This window comes from Micropterus salmoides, unplaced genomic scaffold, assembly GCF_014851395.1.
Source record: "Micropterus salmoides isolate LMB-PRFRI ecotype aquatic unplaced genomic scaffold, ASM1485139v1 Ms_hic_scaffold_3, whole genome shotgun sequence".
Taxonomy (NCBI): domain Eukaryota; kingdom Metazoa; phylum Chordata; class Actinopteri; order Centrarchiformes; family Centrarchidae; genus Micropterus; species Micropterus salmoides.
In genome coordinates, this window is record NW_024042261.1 from 38501834 (window position 1) to 38528260 (window position 26427).

At 42.0% G+C, this 26427-nt stretch overlaps 1 protein-coding gene across 1 annotated transcript; it reads left to right on the top strand.

Moving 5' to 3' along the window:
* The first annotated feature begins 1048 nt into the window (after positions 1–1048).
* On the top strand, positions 1049–25978 carry abcg1 (ATP-binding cassette, sub-family G (WHITE), member 1). The gene is made up of 15 exons (XM_038694063.1): positions 1049–1170; positions 4739–4985; positions 13708–13825; positions 15015–15147; positions 15765–15815; positions 15922–16067; positions 16665–16788; positions 18497–18611; positions 21264–21409; positions 21962–22063; positions 22158–22326; positions 22788–22888; positions 23366–23524; positions 23611–23729; positions 25166–25978. Exons 1-15 carry the CDS (start codon positions 1108–1110, stop codon positions 25392–25394), a joined length of 2022 nt encoding a protein of 673 aa, XP_038549991.1. The 5' UTR covers positions 1049–1107; the 3' UTR covers positions 25395–25978.
* Positions 25979–26427: the final 449 nt, after the last annotated feature.

Sequence of the window (26427 nt, forward strand, 5' to 3'; positions counted from 1 at the left end):
GCAGATGAGAACAGGGACTGAGATCGCTTTGTGTGATGGGATGGCGGAGCCAGGCGGCGTTCGTTGGAGGAGCGTAGAGGCCCAGAAGGAACGTAGGCTTGGATTATGGAGTTCAGGTAGATGGTGCAGACCCAGGAGTCGCTCTGTGTGCAGCATCAGGGACTTGGTCTGATTCTGGAGGCCCCCGGGGAGCCAGTGTCCCTGAGCACAAGCTGGAAGAGCTATGGCTACGGTTTGGAGGACATTGATGCACAAGGCTGCACATATTTCTGTGTCTGTGTTTGAGAGATTGTTTGCAAAAGATTCACAGTTCTGTTTGTACTGGAACGTGTTGACAGGGCAAAGAAAAAAGCTGTTTACTGTTCTGCACAGCACAACGAGGAAATGACAGAATCAGAAATGTAAACAGGGGAAACGGGTTGATGCTCGTGTCAGTCGGGCCTCAGATTCTCCTCCGCATCACAAAATCTTCATCAATTCAGAACACGTTTACAAAAACAGACGTGTAGGAAATCTGAAAATCAGAAAATAGTGAGAAATGACTTTTGTGATGGAGGCTGAACGAGCAGCAGTCTGAGAAAAGAACCAAAGCCGCTGAGACAAACTGGAATCGTGTGCTGTCGTCATCTGGACACTGATGAAGATGTTTTCACACAGGAACCGACTTCTTACATTATTTCACTCAAAGTTTTCTGCATGTTTATGGTTTTTAAATATGTTTTCTTTTGATTTAATGCAGCTTGGTAATCTTATTTCTCAGCTCACAATAAAGACTTCTCTCTGTCTGGACTTTGTCTCTTTGAATCATTAAAGGTCCGACTCTCGACCCAGCAGGCAGCTCAGAACCTGCAGGGGATGTTGGACCACTTCTAAATCCAGACCCGTCTCGCTCTTTTATTTTACTGCTTTGAGCACACTGACACTGAATCGGAGGATTTTACGGATTAATTTCACACGCTGAAACGTCCACCAATCAAAGAGCAGGGGCGGGGCCAGCTGCTGGGGGCGGGGGCGGTATATACACGTGGGCGGGGCCCTGCAGGGTCAGTGCAGTGATCAGATGTGTGTGAGGGAAGCTCAGAGTCTCAGTGTTGCTGTCTCTCGGCCATGGCCTGTCTGATGGCCGCCTGGTCCGTCCACAACCCCAGCGTCACCAACTCCATCATCATGGTGAGTACTGACCTCACGCTCACTATTAACCAACTTAAACTGCTTCCAAATGGCAGGGAGTTGGGTTGAATGATTAGTTCAGATGAACCTCAGGTATGAAATCAGCTGAGTTCAGTGAACTCTGAAGTTAAATCTTCTGCTGCTCCTCGTTTAACACGAAGAACTTCAAACTGCTGCGGAGTCAGTTCAAGGCCAACATGGCTGCAGGACTTTAAGTGGACTTAAGGACTGAATTTGGGTCATCATGGTTCACATGAACAGAAACAACCAGGACTTCATGTTACATTTAATAAATCCTGTTTTCTGAAGAGTCTGAACTCTCAAACAGTGCATGCTGGGAAATCTGCTGAGATGGTGAATCGTGTTTCTTTAAAAAAAAAACTTAACTGAGTCGAATCAACTGAAATTTATAAGATCTGAAGCCTGAAAGAACATTTTTAAGTTGAGTTGACTTGAAACTAATAAACTTTTATATATTTAGTGTTGAATTAAAGAGATTTAGTTGATTTCACTAAATTCCCGTCGCATGTTTTTTCCAGTGTGAAGAGACTCTGTGAACATGTGGTGAACGTGTGGTGAACTTGTGGTGAACGTGTGGTGAACATGTGGTGAACACGGCAGCTCGTTCCTCTCAGAGGTCACAGGTGTACCTGTTAATGTTAAGGGGCACCTGTTGGGCTTTTACACCACCGGGCCAAAGTTTTAGAGCACCGCCATGTTTGTAGTTCTTCACTAAATCTAAGTAGAAGTGAAAAACCTGAAATGTACCAAAGTTAAAAACGACGTTTACGACATTTTCAGATGTAAAACGAACATTTAATGAAGTTTGGTTCAATATTTCACAGTAGGATCAACTGATGACCAGCTGCTCCGTCTGCCCTCATTAATATCATATGGAATATTTATAATACAAGGTAGTTTATTAGTCATTATACAGCACAAGGCTGCATAACAAAACGAATTTTGTAGTTCCTTCGTGCTACACACACAATAATAACAATAATAATAATAAGTCCAAACAAAGCTTCTGTATTAACAGGCTGTTCCAAGGTGCTTACTGTAGAAATGTGTTTTTCTTCATTTACTTCCACTGCTGCACAATTTAAACAACACTTTAGTTAATTTTAGTTGTGTTTTTTGGACAATGCACATTTGTTTCTTCTATTTCTTTCTATGTAAATTGCATGTTTTCTTATTGTGCAAAAAAAAACTTTCTCAAAGCAAACTATTTTTCATAACATTTTTAACAAATACTTTCAGCATCCCAGTCCCCTGTATGTATGTATGTATGTATGTGTGTGTGTGTGTGTGTGTGTGTGTGTGTGATGTATATTAATGAACGAAGACGGAGCAGCTGGTCATCGGTTGATCCTACAGTGAAATAATGAACCAAATTCCTTCATTTAAATGTTAATTTTAGATCTGAAAATGTCGTTGTCTGTAAAGATTCTCCGTCATCCAGGTCATAGTTATCCAAAGAAGGTTAAAGTCAGCCGGACTTGGTTGAAGATACTGGAAGACGTTTCGTCCCTCATCCAAAGGACTTCTTCAGTTCTGACTGACTGGCAGGGAAACTCAGCTATTTAACCTCAGTGGGGTCGTTGGCCCGGGTCATCGATACCGCTGGTTCGTTAGTGTTCCTGGTTGCTGTGACGACAGTCGTTACAGTCGTTAAGACTACCTGTGGCCAAGACTGAACGACCATCGTTGGTATCTTCACCTGAGGCCAATAGGTTACGTTTGTTGAGTTTCCTGGGAAGTGATGAAAGGACAGCATTGTAAGTGGGGGATAAGTGGTGGCGTAGACCCCCTCCCCTGTTCAATGACGGCTTCTCCACCCTGGTGTAGATGCTTCCTTGACACCTCTTTCAAACCATCCATCTTCTCTGTCTAAAATGTGCACCTGGTGGTCCTCAAACGAGTGTCCTCTGTTCTTCAGATGTAAGTAGACTGCAGAGTCTTGACCTGAGGAGTTGGCCCTTCTGTGTTGAGCCATGCGTTTGTGTAGTGGTTGTTTAGTCTCCCCAATATACAGGTCTGTGCATTCCTCACTGCATTGGACCGCATACACTAGATTGCTTTTCTTGTGTTTGGGTGTGCGGTCTTTGGGGTGGACCAGCATCTGTCTTAGTGTGTTCTTGGGTTTAAAAAACACAGGGATGTTATGTTTGTTAAAAATCCTCCTGAGTTTCTCTGATACTCCAGACACGTATGGAATCACAATGTTGTTGCGTTTGACCTTCTTTTCCTCCCCTGTAGTTTTGTTCTTCTTGGATCTTGTGGCTGTTTTCACAAAGGTCCATTTAGGGTCTCCACAGGCTGTAAGTGCCCTTCAGGTGCTTCTGTTCCTTCTCTCTGGCTTGGGCGCTTGTTGGTATGTTTTGTTCTCTGTGTGGGGGTTTCCTCTCTCTCCAATTGGAAACGTTGTTTTTAACTTTGGTACATTTTAAGGTTTTTCACTGGACTTGAACTACATAGATTTACAGAAGAACTACAAACATGGCGGCTCTTCTAAAACGTTGGACTGGTAGCGTACATATGCTGCTTTCAAACTTTTCTCCGACTTCCCGAGTTGTTCAGGGGGCGTTTGCGTGAATTTTTTCGATTATTATGTGACGTTACAGTGTCGGATGTTCAGACTTTACGTTTCCACCTGCTCTCAGAGCGCTCTGCTCACAGGAGTAAAACAACTGTTGCCAATAAATTGAAAATCTGTGTGAGGCTGATCTTTACTGACATAATAAGAAGTAAACACTGTGACAATGACACAGCTGAACACCACCTGCTGCTGCCGGGAGGACTAACTAGTCAGTCAGAGAAGTTTAAACAGATGCAAACATCCAGCTTCCTCCAATCACAGTGCAGGAAGCACAAACAGACCTGCTGAGAAAAGGAAGCCAAACATCCTGAATGAAAACATTAAACAAATAACAGAAATAACTTTGAAAGAAGGCATGTGGGCAGGTGGTGTTGATGGAGGCGGTCTGGAGCTCCTCTGGCCGAGCTGTGGAGGACTGTCCTGCTTGCTTTTAGCTCAACCAGTAAAAGCCAGTCTGATGTTTACTCCTGCTCGGTCACTCTCTCTCTCTTTTTCTCTTCCTCCAACGTCGTCTTCTGTCTCTTCGTGGCCTCTGTCATGATGCCCACGCTGAGAACACCGAGCAGGCTTCTTCCACACAGCTCACGTTGTACATTATGTACTCGTTTCTTCTTCTTCTAGCTTTCTGAAGAGTCGTGTTGGTGCTGTAAAGCGTTACGTGGTTGTCGTGTGTGTGTGTGATGGCACATTGTAAAGCACTTTGAATAAGAAGCAGCCATTTCTACATGTTTTGTGTCGGACACCAAAATCTGTGCGAATTAACAGATAGTTTCTCTGCTGCACACAGAAACACAACATTTGAGCGTTTTATTGTGAAAAACAGAAGGAAAGCAGCATTTTTATTGTTGTGGGCGTGAGAATTTTCTCTGGACTGAACTTAAAAACATCAGCTTTTAAATCCTGTGAGCACATACAGCATTAAAACTGTGGACTTCTAAAGAAATCAGGGGTCTCTGATTTAACCCTCAGAACACCAACGGGCCCCCGGACCTGATGCTGGACCCCCGGATGGTGTGCGTTTGTATGGACGAGGGGCTCAACAAGCGGCCGGCGGGCAGCCAGCAGACGCCGCTGCTGCAGGGACACCTGAAGAAGGTGGACAACAACCTGACGGAGGCCCAGAGGTTCTCCTCGCTACCGCGGAGACCGGCGGTCAACATCGAGTTCAAAGACGTCTCGTACTCGGTCAGGGAGGGACCCTGGTGGAGGAAGAAAGGTACTGACACACACCTGATCCAGAATCTGCATCCCTTTGATCTGACAACACGAGATTTTAACCACAGCTGCAGCCAGTCATTATTATTTATCAATTTATTGGAGTTGACGGAGGAAAAAATGAAATGCCAGGAAGTAAAAGTACCTCAGAATTGTACTGTAACAACAGTACTTGAGTAAATGTACTTAGTTACCTTCGACTTGTTTTCTGTTCTATTTCAGTGGTCAGTGTTTCCTCCTAGAGCTTCGGTACACTATTCCCATCAGAGTGTGTGTGTTGGATTATCAGGCTGTAATCTCTTAATCCCAGTCAGGGTCTCCTGCTGTAAATAGCTGTAGGTCAGATTAGAAGCGCCGTGAGAAAGAAAATACAAACACCTGGTAATGTTTGTGACCGAAGACACGGCGCTCCTGTCAGTCTGAGCGAAGGGTTTACTGCTCCTCATGACCTACATGTCACCGTCCTGTACTGCTACTGTAATCTGTTAGATTATAAACCACATCACGACATCCTCCGCCAACACAAAGATCATGGACGAGGCTCAGTCAAAACTGTCACACTTCAAAGTTTCCATGTTTAATGTTTGAAACCACAGATCTGATTTATGCTCATAAATATATCTGTAAATTAAATATAGTTTACATTTATCTCACCACAAACTGTCTCAGGCCTGAATTAAAATAAGTATGATCTGCGTCTGTACTAAAACATGAAGCGGATGGTCTGTTCCGTAGTTACAGAAGATTTGGCCAAAGAATAAAATACTGCAGAAGAACAACCGCACCAGATGTTATTTTGCATGGACCAATAACGAGCTGGGACTGTGACTGAATGGGACACGGGAGTTAAAAGATGACTGAGAGTCTTTGCAAAGTAAATACGGTGACATGCGCAGTCCGAGTGTAGGCTGCAAGTGTTATTTACACAGAACAAAATATTTTAATAAAATACCAAATCAAAAACTTATAAGAGCCAATCAGAGAGCCAATCGTGAGCGTCTGCGTCATCGATTCTAAAGTCCTCAGTTTTTGCCCGTCGGCACTAAAATGCCAGCCAGAAATTTAAATTAAATTAAAACAAAAAATGGGGTTGGCAGCGTTTTCAAACTTCTCCTTTTTAGTCTGGACGGGAGGAGCAAACGTGACAAAAGTAACGTGGACGGGGCCCAACAGAAGTGGACGTTGGGTCGTGGACCGCTGTGACCAGACGTCCTCGTTGTCTGGAGCTGTCCCCAGAAATGTCCCCGTTTTTAACTGTGTTAATGTATTAAGATGTTAACAGACCTGATCGCCCGGTCTCTTTACGTCTACAGCTGCTTTTATCTGGATCAAACAGACATAACGTGCAAACAAACATCACTTTATGTCCGTAGTAACAGCTTTTAACAGAATAATCACAATTGTGGCCAAATAAGTGTTGTTTAAAACGTAACCGGGCCCGATATTTACGTGATTACAGGCAATAACTGAAGCCTGTTGTTGCCGACGGATTATGTGTTTGGTAGGTTTATGTCTAATATCCTAGTTTATATTTGGAAAATAAACTGTAGCCTTTTAATTAACACGACTTACTGCTGAGTTATAAATAAAGACATGATCTCTTTTTGCTAAGCCACGCCCCGAACACGCAGCTGGCCAATCACAGCACAGTATAGGTCTCGCTCTAACTGAGCTCCGACACTTTCATGGCTGCGCTCCATTGACTCTGATGCAACAAGAGTCATTTTCCAGCTTTTTCTGGCTGTATTTTTCTCAGATCTGGTCAAACGCTGTTGTAATAGTTACAGCAGCTACCAGAGAGGCTGAAAGGAGAAGGACGATTTATTCTCTTTCCAAAAACCTGAAAGGCTGTGGATTGTTCCTAACGTAATGTTAGTTACAGTCGTCAGAGAATACGGTGGTTCACTTTTACTCTGTGATCGATAGGCTTTGGCTTCTGTCTTTTTTTCATGTCAGTCTGACAGTCTGAATAAAAATTATCCAATATTTCTCCGGCAGCTACAGACAGTGGCGGCGCCGTGCTGAAAGTCAGACTGCGCCGACAGTTTGTCAGACTTAGCAACGGTAACTAAGGGGGGGCGTGGCTTAGCAAAGGTTCAGGTCAGTTATCCTTATGACTCTGCGTTATTTAACTTGCTGTGTACCAACAGATCCAGGCCTTTTTACCTCTTAAAATACCTTTAAACGGCCAAAACAACACATAACATGCAGCATTCTGCCTGAAAGTGACTGCAGCCTCTACTTTATTGACTGAAAGTTAGTTTCTGCCTCAAAATGACTTGATTTCCTTCAGAAGAGTTCAATTTGACATAAAACTGAAATCCTCCCCCGTTTTTAATTCATATATAATATTATATATATATTTTTTTAAACCTGTCCTGCCCAGCAGCCTGGTATAGAGTATAATGACCTGGATAGACAGACAGATTTTACTTTAACAAGAGTATTAAAATACTCCTTTGTCTGTTTTATTATTTATTTAATTATGTATTGATTTGTCATTGTCACATTATATTTTTTTAATGACGTGATGACCACCAAATCAAAATGTCCCCAGTTTTCATTTCAGAAATCTGTTCATGTTAGTTTGGCCGTCGCCATCTTGGTTTATTGGAACCAGACATGAGCATATTTTGACGAGAGGGAGGAGCTATCTAACTTTGTTAGCAAGGTGCATCAGTAATTTATGTTAACTGATTTTAACCAGGATGCTAGTTTTGGTTAGCGACAAACAGGCTTAAAACAAAACGTACCATAAACTCATCAGGAAAGAGTTTACTGAGGGAATAAATCAGCTGAGAATTTTCTCAGACTGCAGCCGCTGGAGTCGCCCCCTGCTGGCTGCAGGAGAGGACGCAGGTTTAAGGTGCTTCAGCGCTGGAAGTTCCTGCTTGTCTCTGAACATAAAGTTTATTTTAAAGGCGTTAATGTGTATTTTAAATACTTATGTATAAGGTGTTGTTCCTTTATATCAATTATACATTACGCTCATCTCATATGTGTAAAAAGTTTCATGGTTCACACGCTGGACTGTTAATCCACCATGTGCTAAGTCACATGTGAACTGTAGTTGTTGGAAAGACGAAACTAATTGTTTCTTATATCTTTTGTTAAAGTTTAGAAAAATAATTTAAGTGGAAATGTTTGAACTCAACAGACAAATAAGAAACACAAGTAAAAGAAAGGAAATTAAAACTTAACAACTTAAAAAATTAATATTTCAAAGCGCTTTTTAAAACCGTGCACTGATTTGTCTTTGAGCAGCTGTGACAATTAAACCACGTTTAGTGAATCGGGACTGAAAAGCTCGGATCACGTTTCAGCTTTTCAGGACAAAAGAAAGGAAAGAGTGAAGAACACAAAGAGTTCAGTCTGCAGACAGGAAACACGATGAGTTTGTGCTCAATTCTGCTGTTTATGTAACACGTTTCAAAAGAACCAGAACTGCATTCAGCCCTTCGTTCAACAGGAAAATGTCCTCAAACAAAAAGTCGAGTCATGTTTGCTGCACAGAATTAGAGCACACCGATTTGGCTCAGAAGAAATCTGTGTGTGTGTGTTTTTATAAGAAATGAAATATACTGTATGTATTCTTGAACAGTTTTACAAGCTAAGTAAATTTGATGTCTTTCCATCAGGCTTCGGATTCAGTAGTTAACATGTAGTATCTGGGCCGGCTGACCTCGTCCCTGAGGCGTTTGACTTGCAGTACATTAACTGCACTGTTAGTATTTGTACACGCTGTACTGCAGTGTATATACAGGATAATAATGAATGATACTTGAGTATGAATTTACATTCCAGACTAAGCTGCTGTTTTGTTGTTTGAAGTCTGTAATGAGACGCCGTGAGACTCTTTAACAGCTCAGGTTTCCTCAGAGTTTCACTGAGAACCTGCTCAGGTGGGACAAACGCTCGTCCTCACAATGATGATTACTAAAGTTTGAAACTCTGGAACGGCGTAAAATGATGGATGAGTTGATGTGATGGACAGGTAGTGGATCCCGATGCATCATGGGAATTCCTAGAGTGCAGGCTGACTGACTGTTACGGAGGTAACTGCAAGTCGTCGACACTAATCTGCTGCTAATCGTCCAAACTGAAGTTCAGTAAATGTTCCTGACCTGACAGTCACTACTGAGGGAGCAGAGCACAGCATCTTTGCTGTCACCTGTTCCCATGAGCCCGCAGGCTTCTCAACGGTTGATACTGCTGCTGTGAGGTCAGCTGAGTAAGAAGAAAACTATTGAGCTTGAAAGTTTATTGCTGACTCCGGAAACTGCGCTTTGACCACATTACCGGTCCGTTCTCACTCCTGATTCGTCGCACATGGACGCAGGTACCAAGGGCGTTAAAAAAAGCGATGCCACAGGTACTTCCACATGTGGCGAGTTGGGGGAGAGAACGTGTTGTCATTACACATCTAAACTCACGGTGCACTTACTGTGTTTATCCTCCTCAGTCCCCATATAAGACGCGTTATCACATGACCGAGGCTCCGTACTGCAGGGACGAGCCCTGATGCTCTGCTCGGGGCCACGCTTTGGGAGAAGCATCATGAATGAAGAAAAGACTTTACCAAATGAAAGAACTCACTTATCGCTGTAGATAAAATCAACATCTGGGCTGTAATCCCATTTGTCTGGTGCCCTGTTGCGGCTTCTGGTCATCAGGTCAGAAACTGTAGAGCACATTACGTAACGTTTGCTAACGGGCTCGGAGTTAATTTAGTGCGGGCGTATTACCGTTAAGCTAACGAACCGCTGTCACGTATGCGTAAGAAGCTTCAGTCAGTTATACATCTAGCATAACATGAACATAACTTGCAAGAAATTTTATTATTATTTCGAAATGTACCTTTATAAACACAAGATTACACCGGAGGCTCCATCACCCGTCCTCATGAACTATAAGTGGTCTGCACATTCAGCACCATTAGTCCATGGGCCAGGCCAGAGTTTGGTACCACCTAATGAGGCAAAATCTCTTTGGTACCGGCTTGTTTGTACTTTTAAAACACAATAACCACCAGTAGCTTCACTAATCGTCCAATCAGCCTGCAGTGTCTGCACAGTAGGTCTGTGTGAAGTCTGCTGAAAGAGGGAACCGTACACGCTACATGCTGATTTTTCCAGAACAGTTGGGGCTATCCAGATCTGCCATCATTTAACACGTAGGTCTCATTTACACTGGCGGCGCTGGGGACATGTCCTCAGCACTTTTTAAAGCATTAAAAAAAAAATTCTGAAATATAGCTTGCAGTTAGATAACAAATAAATGCTTTTAGAAAGGTTTAGTTGCACGTTAAGGAAACAGTCAGACTCGACAGTGATCCTTGCTGCTTACCAAAGAACCAGCAGCTCTTTCCCATTTTAGATGTGTCGTTTGTGTTTTAGCTGATTCAGGCTAACACTGCTGCTCGTCTTTCTGCCACTCGGTGAGCGTAACTGCGTTCTGTGACGTCACGTGCATACCCTTTGTTAAAAAAGACCTATAGAAGAAACAAATGTCCAAAAAAAGTAAACGAAACAAGCTACTGATAATAAAACAACCCCAAAACGTGCAGCACCGCTCAGTAACTTGGTTTCCTTTTGGGCCAAGTTTTCCGTTCTCTCGCTGTGAACGTGACAAAAGAGGAGCGAAGACTGAATCAGGCCTCCGCAGGGAGGATGTTACAGGAGAAAAGTTGATCTGCAGGAGAAACCGATCTGAAAGCAGCACAGAATAACTGAGAGCTGCACTCACTTAGATTCTGTTATACTTGCTACCTGAATTTCCTTTTTACATAAATAAAAACATTTCCACCCTAAATTGGTGCAGAGACTTTCACTAGAATGCAGGAAATGAACCCAGAGACCCCCCGCTCATATATGCTATCTCGACATAGATTAAAACAGTGTTTAAGGATCTTTTCGTCTCCTTCTGTGTTGTTGCGTATCGTGATGTCTTGCGAGCTAAGTGTCTCTTCACAGCCCTAATCTGAGCGCCTGTGTCCCCACCACTTTTCAACACAAAGTGACGCCCGTGATTTAACATATTACTTGTATACGTTTTATAGAAATCAGAAATCTTTCATTTGTTAATGCAGCTACTAACTCGCTAATGTTGGTAGTAATTTGTCAGTAATCGCGGCCATTCATGCAAAACAACAAGATGAACATTTCAACTTTTTCTTTGTAGGACACGTCCTGTTCAAATAAAGTGACATGATTTTTCAAGAAAGACCCCATGGTCCATCCCACAGTGACGTAATGACCCTTCATGGTTTTTTAGTTTCCTTCCCTAAAACCCATAAATTATTTATTAAAATTATTTTGCACTTTATCTTCCCTCGTCTCAAAGTCATTTTCCTTTTTGAATGTGTTTTTGGTCAGATGCCTGAGATGAGGTCTGCGGACAACAGAATCTTTCATGTGTTTTTAAAAGAGCCCAGCTTGAAGACAGGAAGTGCGGCATGTTTGATGGTTGAAATCCAGGGCAGCTGGACTTGGTTGAGCTGAAGAAGCCTCTTAGATGAGAGGCGAATGTCTTCAAGACCCCTCAACCAGGTCCAGTTGCCCTGGATTTCAACCCACCGTGGACATCTGTGACCTCGATGAGAATCTTCACAGACAACTTCTCCCTGTAGACTTACGTTGTGAAAGAAGCTGCTGTAAAATGGTGGATATTTATTTTCCCCCGCAACATGAGTTAATGCGTTCGGTCCGATATGGAAAGTCCAGAGGAGCAGCACGATTAAATCATTTCATCCCCTTCAAGTAAACTGAGAGCTAAACTGCGAGTTAGCTAGCTCGGTGGGCCGCCATCATGGGCGGGGGGGTAAAGGAAAGATCTGGGTAATTTTATGCCTGGAAGTCAGAACTTTTTGGCTTCGTGCTCCGCTGAGTAGCTTTATTGAGTCGGCCACAGAGTTTAAGTCCTGCAGAAATCCAGTGGAAAATGCCAGTAGGCTTTTTGTCGAGGGAACCGGGGAGATGCTAACATCTGACCGTTTCTGACACCTGACCTTTGACCTTTGACATGTGCTTGTAAGCTTTGGAAAAAGTTAGTAAGTTAATTTTGAAAATGAAGAAAAATACATGAACACTTTATTTCACAGGTCCATCATTTAAAATAACAAAATAATAATTCAGCTGTGTCACTTCAAATGATTTACTTCTCTCTGAAACCAGCGGATCAATAAAATATGTTAAATGCATGCAGAATAAAGGTTTTAAAGTTGAATGACGAATGAAAAATGAATATTTACAGAAAGAGAAATTCAGAAAATCTTAATAACTAAATTTTCTGTCAGAACTTTTCCTCCATTTTTCCTGAAATTACTGTTTGTTGGATAATTACAGGCCGCTAAATTTAAATAACTGCAGGATTCCCTCTGAGCTGATACGACCCAGCAGCCTAAATATTACTGACATTAATAAACTGGATACTATTTACTTCTAGACTCCAGTAGAGTGTGTATACAGGGGGTATTACTGCAGTATTTGTGTATACAGGGGGGTATTACTGCAGTATTTGTGTATACAGGGGGGTAGTACTGCAGTATTTGTGTATACAGGGTGTAGTACTGCAGTGTATTTGTGTATACAGGGGGTAGTACTGCAGTATTTGTGTATATGGGGGGTAGTACTGCAGTATTTGTGTATACGGGGGGTAGTACTGCAGTACTTGTGCATACAGGGGGTAGTACTGCAGTATATGTGCATACAGGGGGGTATTACTGCAGTATTTGTGTATACAGGGGGTATCCCTGCAGTATTTGTGTATACAGGGGGTAGTACTGCAGTGTATTTGTGTATACAGGGGGTAGTACTGCAGTATTTGTGTATACAGGGGGTAGTACTGCAGTATTTGTGTATACAGGGGGTAGTACTGCAGTATATGTGCATACAGGGGGTAGTACTGCAGTGTATTTGTGTATACAGGGGGGTAGTACTGCAGTGTATGTGTGTATATAGGGGGGTAGTACTGCAGTGTATGTGTGTATATAGGGGGGTAGTACTGCAGTGTATGTGTGTATATAGGGGGGTAGTACTGCAGTGTATGTGTGTATATAGGGGGTAGTACTGCAGTGTATGTGTGTATATAGGGGGGTAGTACTGCAGTGTATGTGTGTATACAGGGGGTAGTACTGCAGTGTATGTGTGGATACAGGGGGTAGTACTGCAGTGTATTTGTGGATACAGGGGGTAGTACTGCAGTGTATTTGTGGATACAGGGGGTAGTACTGCAGTGTATTTGTGGATACAGGGGGTAGTGGAGGTTACTGTCGGTCAGAGAAGATTAAATTGGATTCGATCAGATTAAAACTGATAATCTCATTAAAGCGCGTTCGGCCTCCATCAGCAGATAAACACTGCAGCGGTTACTGCAGGACATCATCTTCATCATCATCATCTTCATCATCATCAGACTCTCTGGTTCCCCCAGTTGTTGGGTCGGAGTTTTCTTACCCGGACCTGGTCCAGGTCTCTGAAACGTCGCAGTCTCAATCACTTGTTTTAATTTTGAAATAAATCTGTAAAAACATTGAATGAAAAGTTTGTCCTCTTGAATAAAGTTAGCTGAGTGAACATCCCAGAGTCCAGGTGAGTCCAGGTGAGTCCAGGTTTGTGAAATCGGGCGGGGGGGGGCTCTGAAACCTGACTCCTGGACTCAAGGACAAAGACCATTTCTCAGAGCGGCTGGGAACCTGCAGACTCATTGTTTCTGTTCTTTCTCAGGTTACAAAACTCTGCTCAAAGGGATCTCTGGGAAATTCACCAGCGGGGACCTGGTGGCCATCATGGGGCCCTCAGGAGCCGGAAAATCCACCCTCATGAATATCTTGGCCGGGTACAGGTGGGTGTTAGCAGTTTCTATCAGCTCATATAAATTTGAATTATGAAGAGCATGTGACACGACGAGGTCGTGATGTTTTTGACTGACAATCACAGCTCCTCAGTTTAGCAACAGGGATCGCTTTCTGAAACAAACAGGAAGTGGATGTCATTTTTACACAGTAGACCGTTTGTAGGAGTTTATTTGTACCAACTAATTACATTTTTTAATAAAATCAATAAGCTTTAATATAACTTTCAAATATAACACTTTTACAATTACAGGGGCAAAATATGTAATAAACCTGACAATGTTTTATTACAGTGAGTGGGATGTGGAAAATTATAATTAGGGGTGTGTGTGAATTTTCCCCTTATCGAATCTTAGCCTGGGATATTACATCATATTTTGAATTTGAAAAGTAACAAGTTACTAACATTTTACTTCAGTAAAGTACCTGAGTAAATGTACTTAGTTCTGTACAAAAAATAATATTTAAACAAGAAACAACAAATGGCTTTATCTTATATTATCTGACGTTCTCATTATAAAACAGAACAACATCTTGTTTATAACACAAAGTTGGATTGTTGTTGTAAAACTGTAACTGAATTTAAACAATGGCTGCTTTACACTGTTTGATTGTTGTTTGTAGTACTAACATGATAAATATCTTGTTATAACATGAAAATGCTTTTTGGCGCGGTGGCAGCAACACGCTGCTGTCTGCAGGTCCGTTCATTCTGTTGCTCCTGAAATCTTTTAATTTAAATATGAAGAAAAGTGAGTGGACTTCAGCAGAAAGACTGTGAAAACCATATGAGGTGTTAAAACACCCTCTAGAGGTAGAGTAGATAACTGACCCTGCTGCACAGTAAGGACACCACGGAGAAAAAGAACTGTGGATGACGGGCAGTAGTGAGAAGTAACTTAAGCACAATACTGAGGTACTTTGCTTGAGTATTTCCATTTTATGCTACTTTATACTACTACTCTACTACATGTATGAGATATCTAAAATTACTTTGCAGATTCAGATTCTATAAATGTTAATGCAGGACTTTTACTTGTAACAAAGTATTTTTATACTGTAGTATTGTTACTCTTAGTGAAGTAAATTACTTCTTTGTACCACTGAATACCACCGTGCAGTATCAGATGAGTCCAGTACCAGTCCAGTCTCAGAGTTCGTTTCTGTCTTTATGAACAGGGAGACGGGGATGAAGGGCGAGATCCTGATCAACAATCAGCCCAGAGACCTGCGCTCCTTCAGGAAGGTTTCTTGTTACATCATGCAGGACGACATGCTGCTTCCTCACCTCACCGTGCAGGAGGCCATGATGGTACTTTACTCTCACCACCATCATCATCATCATCACCACTAACAGCTGCAGAGTCACATGACTGTCATTAACACATCTGTCATGTGACACAGACAGCTAGATCACGCACTGACGCACCGAGTATTAAAGTCAGCAGTGGAAGAAGTATTGAGATTCTTTACTTTAGTAAACGTTCAGAAATATTAGGACATCGTATTTCAAGGATCAAGTGAAAGTACTCATTATGCAGTTAAATGTCCCTGGTGTGTTAAAGTATTATACATAATCCTATTATTACTGATTCATTCATGTTTAGATACACACATGCACATATAGTGTACTTTTTAAATCTAAGTACCTGAAGCTGTCAGATACATGTAGTAGATTTAAAAGTACAATATTTCCCTCTGAGATGTGGCGGAGTAGAAGTAGAAGGTAACATCAAATGGAAATGCATAAGTTACTTTCGATCCCCACCATATAAAAACATTTCACTGCTGGGACACCACAGAGGACGGTCTAGTCTGGACAGTGAGACAGCAGTCAGGTCTGATGCCCTGCAGTCTGCTGCAGGTCTGGACTCTGTAAACCAGGATCAGTGTCTCTCTGTGCTGCAGTGATGAATCTTGTTTCTGCAGGTTTCAGCCAACCTGAAGCTGCAGATGAAGGTGGAGGCTCGCAGAGAGATGGTGAGTTTGGACCCCTGGCTACTTCTTGGTCCTTTTAAAGAGTTCTGGTTTCTGGTCTCGGATGTTAAAGCATTCTGATTTTTGGTATGTGCGTGTGTGTTTTCAGGTCCGGGAGATCCTGATGGCTCTGGGTCTGCTGGACTGTGCTAAAACCAGGACGTCTCATCTGTCGGGGGGTCAGAGGAAGAGGCTGGCCATCGCTTTGGAGCTCGTCAATAATCCACCGGTCATGTTCTTCGATGAACCCACCAGGTCAGAACCAGCCTGTGGACCTCATGTTCATTCAGAGTTCGTTTTAGTCTTTTGACAACGATGCTTTACAGGTGAAAAGATCAAAGTAATTGGTTAAATAAGAAAAGGAAGGAAGTTACCTGGGGAATGCAGAATGAAAGATGGCAGGGTGTTTGACTGGAAGAGATGAGGGCATGGATGAGTATGCTGTTCTTGAGGTGGAAGAAGGCTGTTTTTGAGGCGCGAGAACGAGAGATGATTGTATGTTGTACAGATTGTAAAACCTTCTCTAGCTCCATAAATAATCCTGACTTGGCTGCTGTCTGAGCAGCTCACACTCAACAGGTGTGTCCTGAAGATCTCTTTTTTGTTATGGTTCTTGTTCAATTATCAGTCAAATAAGACTCAGGTCTTCTTCTGAGACACTAAAGGCTTCATACTACTATAAAACATATGCAGTAGGTTTCCCCAACACCTGGAAACACCTGGAGACACTCTGAGGTGAAAAGTCACTGCGGTTGAACTTTAAGCTTGAAACTGGAACAATGCCTGTGTTCTGTGTTCAAAAGCAACTGTGACACACAAAAACCCAACTTCCTGTGTGTCTCTGTGTCTCAGTGGTTTGGACAGCTCGTCTTGTTTCCAGGTGGTCTCTCTGTTGAAAGCTCTGGCTCAGGGAGGGCGGACCGTCATCTGCACCATCCACCAGCCCAGCGCCAAACTGTTCGAGCTGTTCGACAAGGTGATCACACTGCACTACATTACCCAGCAGCACCAGAGGGACAAACTCACTGATCTGATCAAATTTTTACTCAAGTACAAGTTTGAGGTACTTGTACTTGAGTATGTTCTTGTCATGCCACTTTACACTACATTTATCTGACAGATTTAGTGAGTTGTTACTTTACAAATTCAGAGTTCAAATAAAAAACATATGAGAAACTTTTAAAATACAACACGTGCTAGATTTACACCAGTTGCTCAAAACTGTTTTGACCTATGAAAATCAGGGACAATTCACGTCTCCTCGTCGTGTTTTAGATGACAGTATAGTTGTTAAAGAGCTAAAGTAATAAAATCCTTCAAACTAGCTAACTGTGTATAATTTAAAACCGAATCAGGGATAATGAGATATTTTACTGCAGAATACATTTGCTGCTGGTACTTTATTAACTCAGCCTGTTCTCACTGGAAAAACGACCGTATATGTTGTTTGTTCATCAGCTCATTACGACCATACAGTCTACGATTACGACTGATGGCTACGTTCGTTGTTAGTGGCCGTGTGGTGGTAGGAGCAAGTCAGGTGACGTAGCATAGAGAGTGAGAAAGTCTTAGGTGTTTGAGTCCCATGTGAAATCAAGCAAATGAGGATGAGTTCTTTAGAATTTTAAGTTAAATAGCGTTGCCGACTTTCGTCACGTGAAATAAGTCACTTGATTTTTGTGACGAAACCCAAATCATGGCCTTTTCATCAACCTAAACAAGTGGGTTTGTTGCATAAACGTAACCAAACTACCACCATTTCCAACACGTTCTCACTCCCGACTCGTCACACATTGACGCTTGGTCGAGACCCTTTGTTGTCGCCTTTTAACAACCTGGGTACCCCTCATGCATCATTTATTGAACTTTAGGACTCTGCGGTCAAGTTAGCAATGCTTAGCAACAACAAATATGCAATGTCTGGTAAAGTTAGCGACAATAAATATGCAACGTCCGGTTTGACTTTCAAAATAAAACGCAAACATTTCAAAACATTGCCATTTTAAACGGCGCATTATTAAAGTCGTGAAACGTTGCAGTTTGGTTAGGTTTAGGCAACAAAACTATTTGGTTATGGTTAGGAAAAGATCATGGTTTGGGTTAAAATAATTACGTACCGAAGTTAACTAATGTCACTTATGTTAAGTAACTTGCCTAAATAAAAATATTTAATGTTGACTATTTGTTTCACACGGGACACAGACCCGGTCTCCTGGTTCAAAGTCCGGGTTCTGGCCCTCCATCTACCCCAACCACCTCCTTACTCAGTCTTTTCTGTTAAATATCATGAACCTGCCTTTACCGTCAAAAACCGACGCTACAGGGTTTCCCCCACTGCGTTGAACTATGACGCTATAGGGATCCCCAGTGCGTAGAAACTGAAGCCAATGGGTCTTGACCATGTGTCCATATGTGACGACTTGGGAGTGAGAACGGGTTGCCATTTCACAATGTTAACCACGTGTTAAACGTCACCTGACTTACGTAAGGTCCGGTACGCCTGTCACTGGATTGGTACTTTCCAGTGGTTACATTTGTCCTTTTTGGAGGCTTTTACATAAGACCTATTTTGTCATAGATGAATCAGATAATACTTGTGTACTTCCAGTGCTGATACTTAACTCCTCTTCATCCTTTCAGTTTGGTGGTATTCAGTGTTGACTCGCTGCATTTGTGTGTTTCAGTTGTATGTGCTGAGTCAGGGTCAGTGTATCTACAGAGGGAAAGTCTCCAGTCTGGTTCCCTACCTGAGAGACCTCAGACTCAACTGCCCCACCTACCACAACCCTGCAGACTTCGGTAAGAACCTTATGTCCATGTGTCCAGGAAGGTTTCAGGAGCATGTTTAAGCCTTTGTTTTTACATTTATCTGCTGAACTCACATTAAATCTCGGTTTAACATCTGGACGTACCTGCAGGATTTATGACATCACAACTAGTCTGGAAGCAATCAGAGTCAAGTATGAAACCTCAGGTTCATCAAAGTAGGAGACCTCTTGTGAGCTTTTAAACATCTGAAATAGACAATGAAACATTTTTTCTATGAGGGAGAAAGGGGTGATGTTGTTTTAAATAATTTTTTACTTTAATTGTTTTGAAGAAAAATAACATTACATTTACTCATTTAGCTTTTATCCAAAGCGACTTACAATTGCAATATATGTGAGAGGTCGCACACCTCTAGGGATAAAGTGTCTTGCTCACGTGCACATTTTGTCGCCATGGGAATCAAACCAAAGACATGTGCCTTATCCACAGTCCCATTACCACCACAAGTATCAGTAAAGTAAGAGATCTACAAGTGACAAAATATACTAGTAATGGCAGTAATAGCCCTAACCCTACTAACACATTCGGCATCAATGGGGTAGTAAGTAAGCATTAACGAATAGTGCGTCAATACTAGATAATTGTGAGGGGACAGAAGAAGAAGAGCACAGGAAGTGCATTTGCTTCTTGAAGTCAGAGAGGGGCGCCCCTGCTCTGATGGCATGTGGTAGTCACAGATGAGAACAGGGACTGAGATTCCTTTGAGTGAAGAGATGGCAGAACCAGGCGGCGTTCGTCGGAGGAGCGCAGTGGCCCAGAAGGAACGTAAGCTTGTATTATGGAGTTTAGATGGTGCAGACCCAATAGTCTCTCGGTATGCAACATTACTGGAGGGACATGAGTCCTTTTGGGCTGATCAAAAACCAGACGCGCTGTTGTGTTCTGAACCATTTGTAGGGGTTTCACTGCACAAGCTGGAAGACCTACTAGGAGGGCAGAGAGATAACCATGGCCTCTAGCAGGAGCTGGGTGGCGTACTGAGTGACGTAGGGCTTGATTTTTCTTATGGTGTATAGACCACACCATACGGAGAGACAGCTGCAACATGGTCTGTGAAGGACAGCTGGTCATCAATCCATGGAGAGATGTTTGAGAGACAGTGGTGTTGTCTGGCGGGAAGGTAGAGTTGCGTATCGTCTGCATAGCAGTGTTAAGAGAAGCAATGCGAGTGATTGATCAGCCCCAGTGAGGTGGTGGTGCACATTGAGAAGAGAAGGGGCCTCAACACTGAGCCTTGCAGCACCTCTGTGGAGAGGCAGTGAGACGAGGACAATTGTCCAAGCATATAACATATAACACATGAAGTCGGGCCTGAAATTATTCATACCCCTGGTAAATTCGGACTTAAAGGTACTGTTATTCAACCAGCAAGTTGTTTCTTGATTAGAAATGACACAGGCGTCTCCCAGAAGATAATAAGACGATGTACAAGAGGCAACATTGTGGAAAAAATTATTACTGATCTTTTATTAACATTTGAACAATTTCGTGCTTGACTGTACATATTTATTATATATTAAAACCTGTCTGGAGGGGAGCTTTATGTACATTTTGAGGTACTTTTATGTCACATAAGTCTGTTACTTTATACTCTTCCACATTTTGGAGGGAAGTATTGCATTTTTTCACATTACATTTATCTGACAGCTTTGGCTACTTAAATTGTTAATAAATCAACGAATAATGATGAGCTATTATTACACATGAAGCTACCAAAGCTACCCAGCAGATTATAAATTCGGTAAAATGAGTTACATTTATTACCAGCTGCAACATTAAAGTAACAAACGCATTACTGCATCAATAATTAAAATTCAATAATAATATACTGAAATGATTAATTTTACTTTTGGTACTTTAAGTTTATTTTGAAGCTAATACTTTTGTAAATTTACATAAAGGTACAATGTGTATGACATGACCACAATTTTGGTTTAAATATTCAAAAATGAACCAACATGATCAACAGGATGTGAAGAAGTAACAGTTCTGATCTGGTATGCAATATACTGCCCCCTATTTTTTGGAGTATGAATTGGGGAGCTGTAACTGAGCGCTTCAATCCTGCCTCTTTGCATGGAGAACTGGTTTCTCTACGCTGCTGTCTGCTGGAATGGTACAGTGTGTAACCGCCTCTGCTTCTCACAGCAGCAGGTTTTATATTGTTTTGCAGTTTGTTTGTTTTTTTTCCCTCCTAGTGAATATAAGGTAGAGTCCAGTCTCTGTGCGCACCTGATGGATTGTGACCCATTAGTGAGGTGTGGGCTTGTTAGTGATTAGCATAGATCACATACTTCTTCACCCTTATCCCACTGGGATTGCCTTAGAGGATCTGCAGTTATGGTACACAAGGTTGGCGCCTATTCATTTTGAATGATAACAGCCAAAGGGGAAACTCCACCAGGCAGTCAAGAAGTCACAGACGTTGCTGCAGTTCAGTCAGAAAAGGATGTTTGTAGTCCCTCTCTTCTCCGGCTGCAGCATCTAGTGGACGCTAGAAGAACTGCAGCTGAACACACGGACTTCCTCTCATGTGTCTCTGGAAAAAACAGAGAACCGGAGTTGTCCTAATGTGTTCCTGTCCTGTCAGAGGAATGTGATCATGTGATCATGTGTCCTCAGTGATGGAGGTGGCGTCTGGAGAGCACGGCGATCAGATGGTCAGACTGGTGAAGGCCGTCCAGGACAGGAAGTCTGAGAAGGATAATCAGACTGAACTGAACGGAGACTCAAACCTCCACCCGCTCCTGTGGCAGCGCACAGAGGAGGTAAAAAACAAACGCACACCGTCAACACTCAGCTAACACACAGGAAACTTTCCTTTTACACGAGATCCAACTCTTCAGACCGCCCTCTGCTGTTCTATTAATCTGGGCAAGGCTTCTTTCCAAAGTGAATAAATTAATTAGACCTCCACTCCACTTAAACAAACCACTGAGTACATTAACATTAAAAATATAATACACCATATACATAAAAGTACTTGTAAGCACCAGTTTAATCAAATGGGGAAAAAAGAAATATCACATTTAGGGAATTTTCTTCTGATAATGCAAATATTTAGAATGTAGTGGCTGTGAACTGTCTACAATTTATATTTTAACAGTTTGAATTATATTAACATCAAACTGCACATCAGCCTTCAAAAACACTGGAACAAAGAACTTTTACATTTATGATAAAGACTATAAAAATAGACAGACATGGATCAACATCAAAGCACTTCATCACGTTCAGTCTTGACTATTGATTGGCTCACAGCAGAGATGCTAAAGTTCACCATCATGTTGTTCTACTCCTTGACTCGCTGTGTTTCTCAGGAGAGTTCGTCGTCTGAAGGTTGTCACAGCTTCTCTGCCAGCTGCATGACCCAGTTCTCCATCCTGTTCAGAAGGACTTTCCTCAGCATCCTCAGAGACTCGGTGAGAAACCACAGCGACGCCTGCTGGACACCTTCAGCAACTGCGGCCAAGAGAGACAACCAGTAACGCATCCGTGTTCTCATTGGTCGAGCAGGTGCTGACTCACCTGAGGATCTCCTCTCACATCGGGATTGGCGTTCTGATTGGTCTGCTGTACCTGGGCATCGGGAACGAGGCCAAGAAGGTTCTGAGTAACTCGGGGTTCCTGTTCTTCTCCATGTTGTTCCTGATGTTCGCCGCTCTGATGCCCACAGTGCTCACATGTGAGTCCACGCAGACCTCATGTCAGTTCCCCGTAAACGAACACCGAATAAAGACTCAGAAGAAGAAACATCACAACACACTGCACCATATGAGAGGCAGCGCAGTTATTTTACAGTAGGGAAGAAATGTGATCGTGTTCAGCCGTCATGAGATTCAAACCACAAGAGATGATTCCCACTGATTACTATTGCCACCATCAGAATAATAATATCATCATCAATTCATGCTACTTTCTACTTTTACATTTATCTGACATCTTTGGTTACTTTACACATTTTTTACACACAAAACATATGAAGAAGAGGTTATACAATATGTTTTGTTATAAATGAATCTCCCCAAAACTCCAGTAACATTTGAATTTATCAAGATATTAATAACGAATAAAAGCATAAACAATGAATAAAACTATACTGTGTTACTTTTCATTCTGGGGTCTGACGGTGTGTTTGTGCTTCAGTTCCTCTGGAGATGGGAGTTTTTCTCAGGGAACACCTGAACTACTGGTACAGTCTGAAGGCATACTACCTGGCCAAAACCATGGCTGACGTTCCTTTCCAGGTAACACTTGATCCATCCTGCCACACGGTCCTCATCAGGTTTACTGTGTCTGTGGTGGGTTGTTGTCCCAGAATGCACTTGGAAGCCTGAATCTTTGCCCTGAGCTGAAAAAGTTCAAATTAAATCAAACATCTTCAGAAAAACATTTCTTTCTCTTTGTAAAGTTTGATTGGCAGACAGCACACAGTATTACATCATTTCCTGTTACACTGCAAAGCAACATAGTGTGTATATAAATATTTGAATATATGTGTACAGCTAAACACGTGCATCTAAAGAAATATTGTAAAAAGCTCATTTTCTTCCGTAATATAATTTAAAAAATGAAACTTTCATATAATCTAGCTTCCTTACACACACAAAGTGAAATATTTCCACTTTTCATTTTAATCTTGATGATTTTCTGCATTGTCTTTTCGCCAGCTAGGATTCCTGCTGGTGTACTTCACTGTCCTGTACCATCTATCCTCTGTACAGGTAGTATTCCCGCTGGTGTACTGCAGTATTGTGTACTGGATGACCGCTCAGCCTCCAGATGCCGGGCGGTTCTTCCTGTTCCTGTCTCTGGGGGTTCTGACCTCTCTGGTGGCCCAGAGTCTGGGTCTGCTGATCGGAGCCGCCTCCACTTCCCTGCAGGTCAGCTTCTCTACCCTCACCTGTGTGAGCTCACAGACGGGTGTGTTCACCTGATGACTTCACTCAGGTATGTTTGTTTCCTGCAGGTGGCGACGTTTGTTGGTCCGGTCACAGCGATCCCTGTTCTGTTGTTCTCGGGGTTCTTCGTCAGTTTTGACACCATCCCCTGGTACCTGCAGTGGATGTCCTACATCTCCTACGTCAGGTGGGGGAGCTGTTTGATTATAAAACTACAACTCTGAAGGCGAGAGAAGACGACACTGTGGTTGTATATAAATATTATATACCTTATCTTTACTTAGTCACAAGGCCAACACTGAATTTCCTTGAAGAATTTGGTAATTTCAAGGTATCCTTCATAATAATCCAAAAAATTAAAGAGCTTGACTCCTTAAAATCCCCCAAAACCAAGACTAATTAAAATAGTCTGATGGCTTGTCAGGTTTGAGTTTTGTCCCTCTTCTGTAAACTAAACCAGCTGAATACAGGATGGGCTGCTGACTAGCTGGTTAGCTCAACATGTAAATCCTACACAAATCCTTATGTAAATCCTTTTTAAGCATAATTGCAGGTCAATGTCACGTTTTGTAATATAAGGAAGATGGTCAAGGAGGATGGTTGGGTCAAATAATACTACCGGTGTTTCCCGTGTGTAATAGTCAACATTGACTTCTTTTTAACTGTGTAACGTACAAGTAGATTTGGCAAACTGTAAGTGGTTCACATAGTTAACCATGTCTTTTATTTTGAAAATTCAACCGGACAAGCATATTTATTGTTGCGGAGCCCTGCACATCCAGAAATGATGCTAAAGAGGCATCCAGTGTGTTAAAAAGTGAAGCCAAGGGGTCCTAACAAAGGGTCTAATCTTTTTTATATACAGTCTATGGTCTAATGTGACGACTGAGGAGTGAGAACGTGTTGATCAGACTGACTTCGAATTGACTTACAGTTCAAAAGCTAACTTAAGCTTCTAAATATGAATCAGAGGTTGGAGCTGGTTCTAACTGCTTTATATAAAGTTAGCTTGTTTTAACCACTTAAATGAACAGTTTTGTAGTTTTAATTGATGTACAGCAAGCTTGTTTTATCTTTTACAGTTAGCTAGTTTTAAATGCTCTGTTACAGTAAGCTAGTTTAACGGCTTTTTGTCCAGAATGCTAGTTTTTTTTTTCCTTTTTTTATTTACAGTTTGCTTGTTTTAACTAACGTTACTTTATGTACAGTTTGCTACTTGTTTCCTTCTTTATATACAGTTAGGTAGTTTTAACTACTTTATGTACAGTTTTGTAGTTTTAATTGATGTACAGCAAGCTTGTTTTATCTTTTACAGTTGGGTAGTTTAGTCCACCGGTTCCCAACCTTGGTGTCGGGCCCTTCCAAAGCGTCAGCAGATAAATCTGAGAGTTGTGAGAGGAAAGAAGAAGAAACAAAGTTCTGTCACCCAAATCTGTTTTTCCTTTTCTGGACTTTTCTTTAAATATTTGAATTGAAAGAAACAGTTTCAGGTCCTTTATCCACCGGGTTAATGGAGAGTCTCATCTTTAGTTAAATTATTATCTCAGTTTAATTTGTATCATGGTGTTAAATAAATCTTCCTCAGCTGAGCACATCATAAATTCGTCCTGTGTTGTGTTTCAGGTACGGGTTTGAGGGCGTCATTCTGTCTATTTACGGTCTGGACCGAGAGGATCTGCACTGTGATGAAGACGACACCTGTCACTTCCAGAAGTCTGAGGCCATTTTGAAGGAGCTGGACATGCTGGATGCCAAACTCTATCTGGACTTCATCGTGCTCGCCATCTTCTTTTTCTCCCTGAGGCTCATTGCTTACTTTGTCCTCCGCTACAAGATCAGCGCTGAAAGGTAGACCAGGACCAGTGCCAGGAGGAGGACCAGGAGGATGATTTTACAGGAGGAAGGTCTGAGCTGCAGCGTCCAGTGTTTAGGACAAAACCTTTAGGCCAAAGTTAGCCTGTAGCTGTGGAGTTTGTCTACACATGGACACTGAATCTACTTACGACACAGAGACGAGACGACATGAGATTTGATTTGGACAAACGGAACAGCGGTTAAATTTCTCAGAGTGTCATTAGAGGACAAGGTGAGGACATATATATCAGGTCCTGCAGGGACGGGGAGCTGGTCTCCTAATTCCTGAAGGTTTTACTGTGCCCATCCTGATGGACCACAACAAACAAACACAACAGGAGCGCTCCTGATTTTTATTTACAGTTTCTCAAAGTAGAAGCCTCTGCTGACAGACTTTGGATGCTCATGATTCAGTATATTTTCAAAGAGTCCCCGGATGAAGACGACATTTCTGTTAATTTAGTTTATCTCTGAAGCAAGGAAACATGGGACTCTGCCCACACAAACAATATGTATCTCGGACTGTTTACGAATAAAGTAAAGACCAATTATTTCCTGAATAAAGACTTCATTTACTCCCACATTAATGAAAGGCTTTTTAACAACACTGAGCTGGTATGGAACCAGACTGAGTGTTTGCAGCCATGATTTTGATTTAGGTTACAGTTATAAGCACAAACTACATCCTCCAAAGTGATCAAACAGTTGACGTAAAGAGTGATGAGAGTGTCTCTTAATTTATTGGTCTACAATGTTTGGATTGAACTTGTATAACTTATATGAAGTAATATTGGTTTTCATTACCCGCATATACTGCAAACATATGAAGCTGGTATTAGTAGTTAAAACTTTTGACTGTAAACAAACAATTTTCATGCGGTTATTAATTCTTCTCCAATCTAAAAACAAAATTGCAACCCAGGTGTGATCAGTTGTTCGTACCTCAGAGAAAATTGGTTCTCTTAAATCACTTGTCGCTGCCACAGTAGTTCTTGGGGCAGATTGTCTCCATGTATAAAATGAGCTTCCAG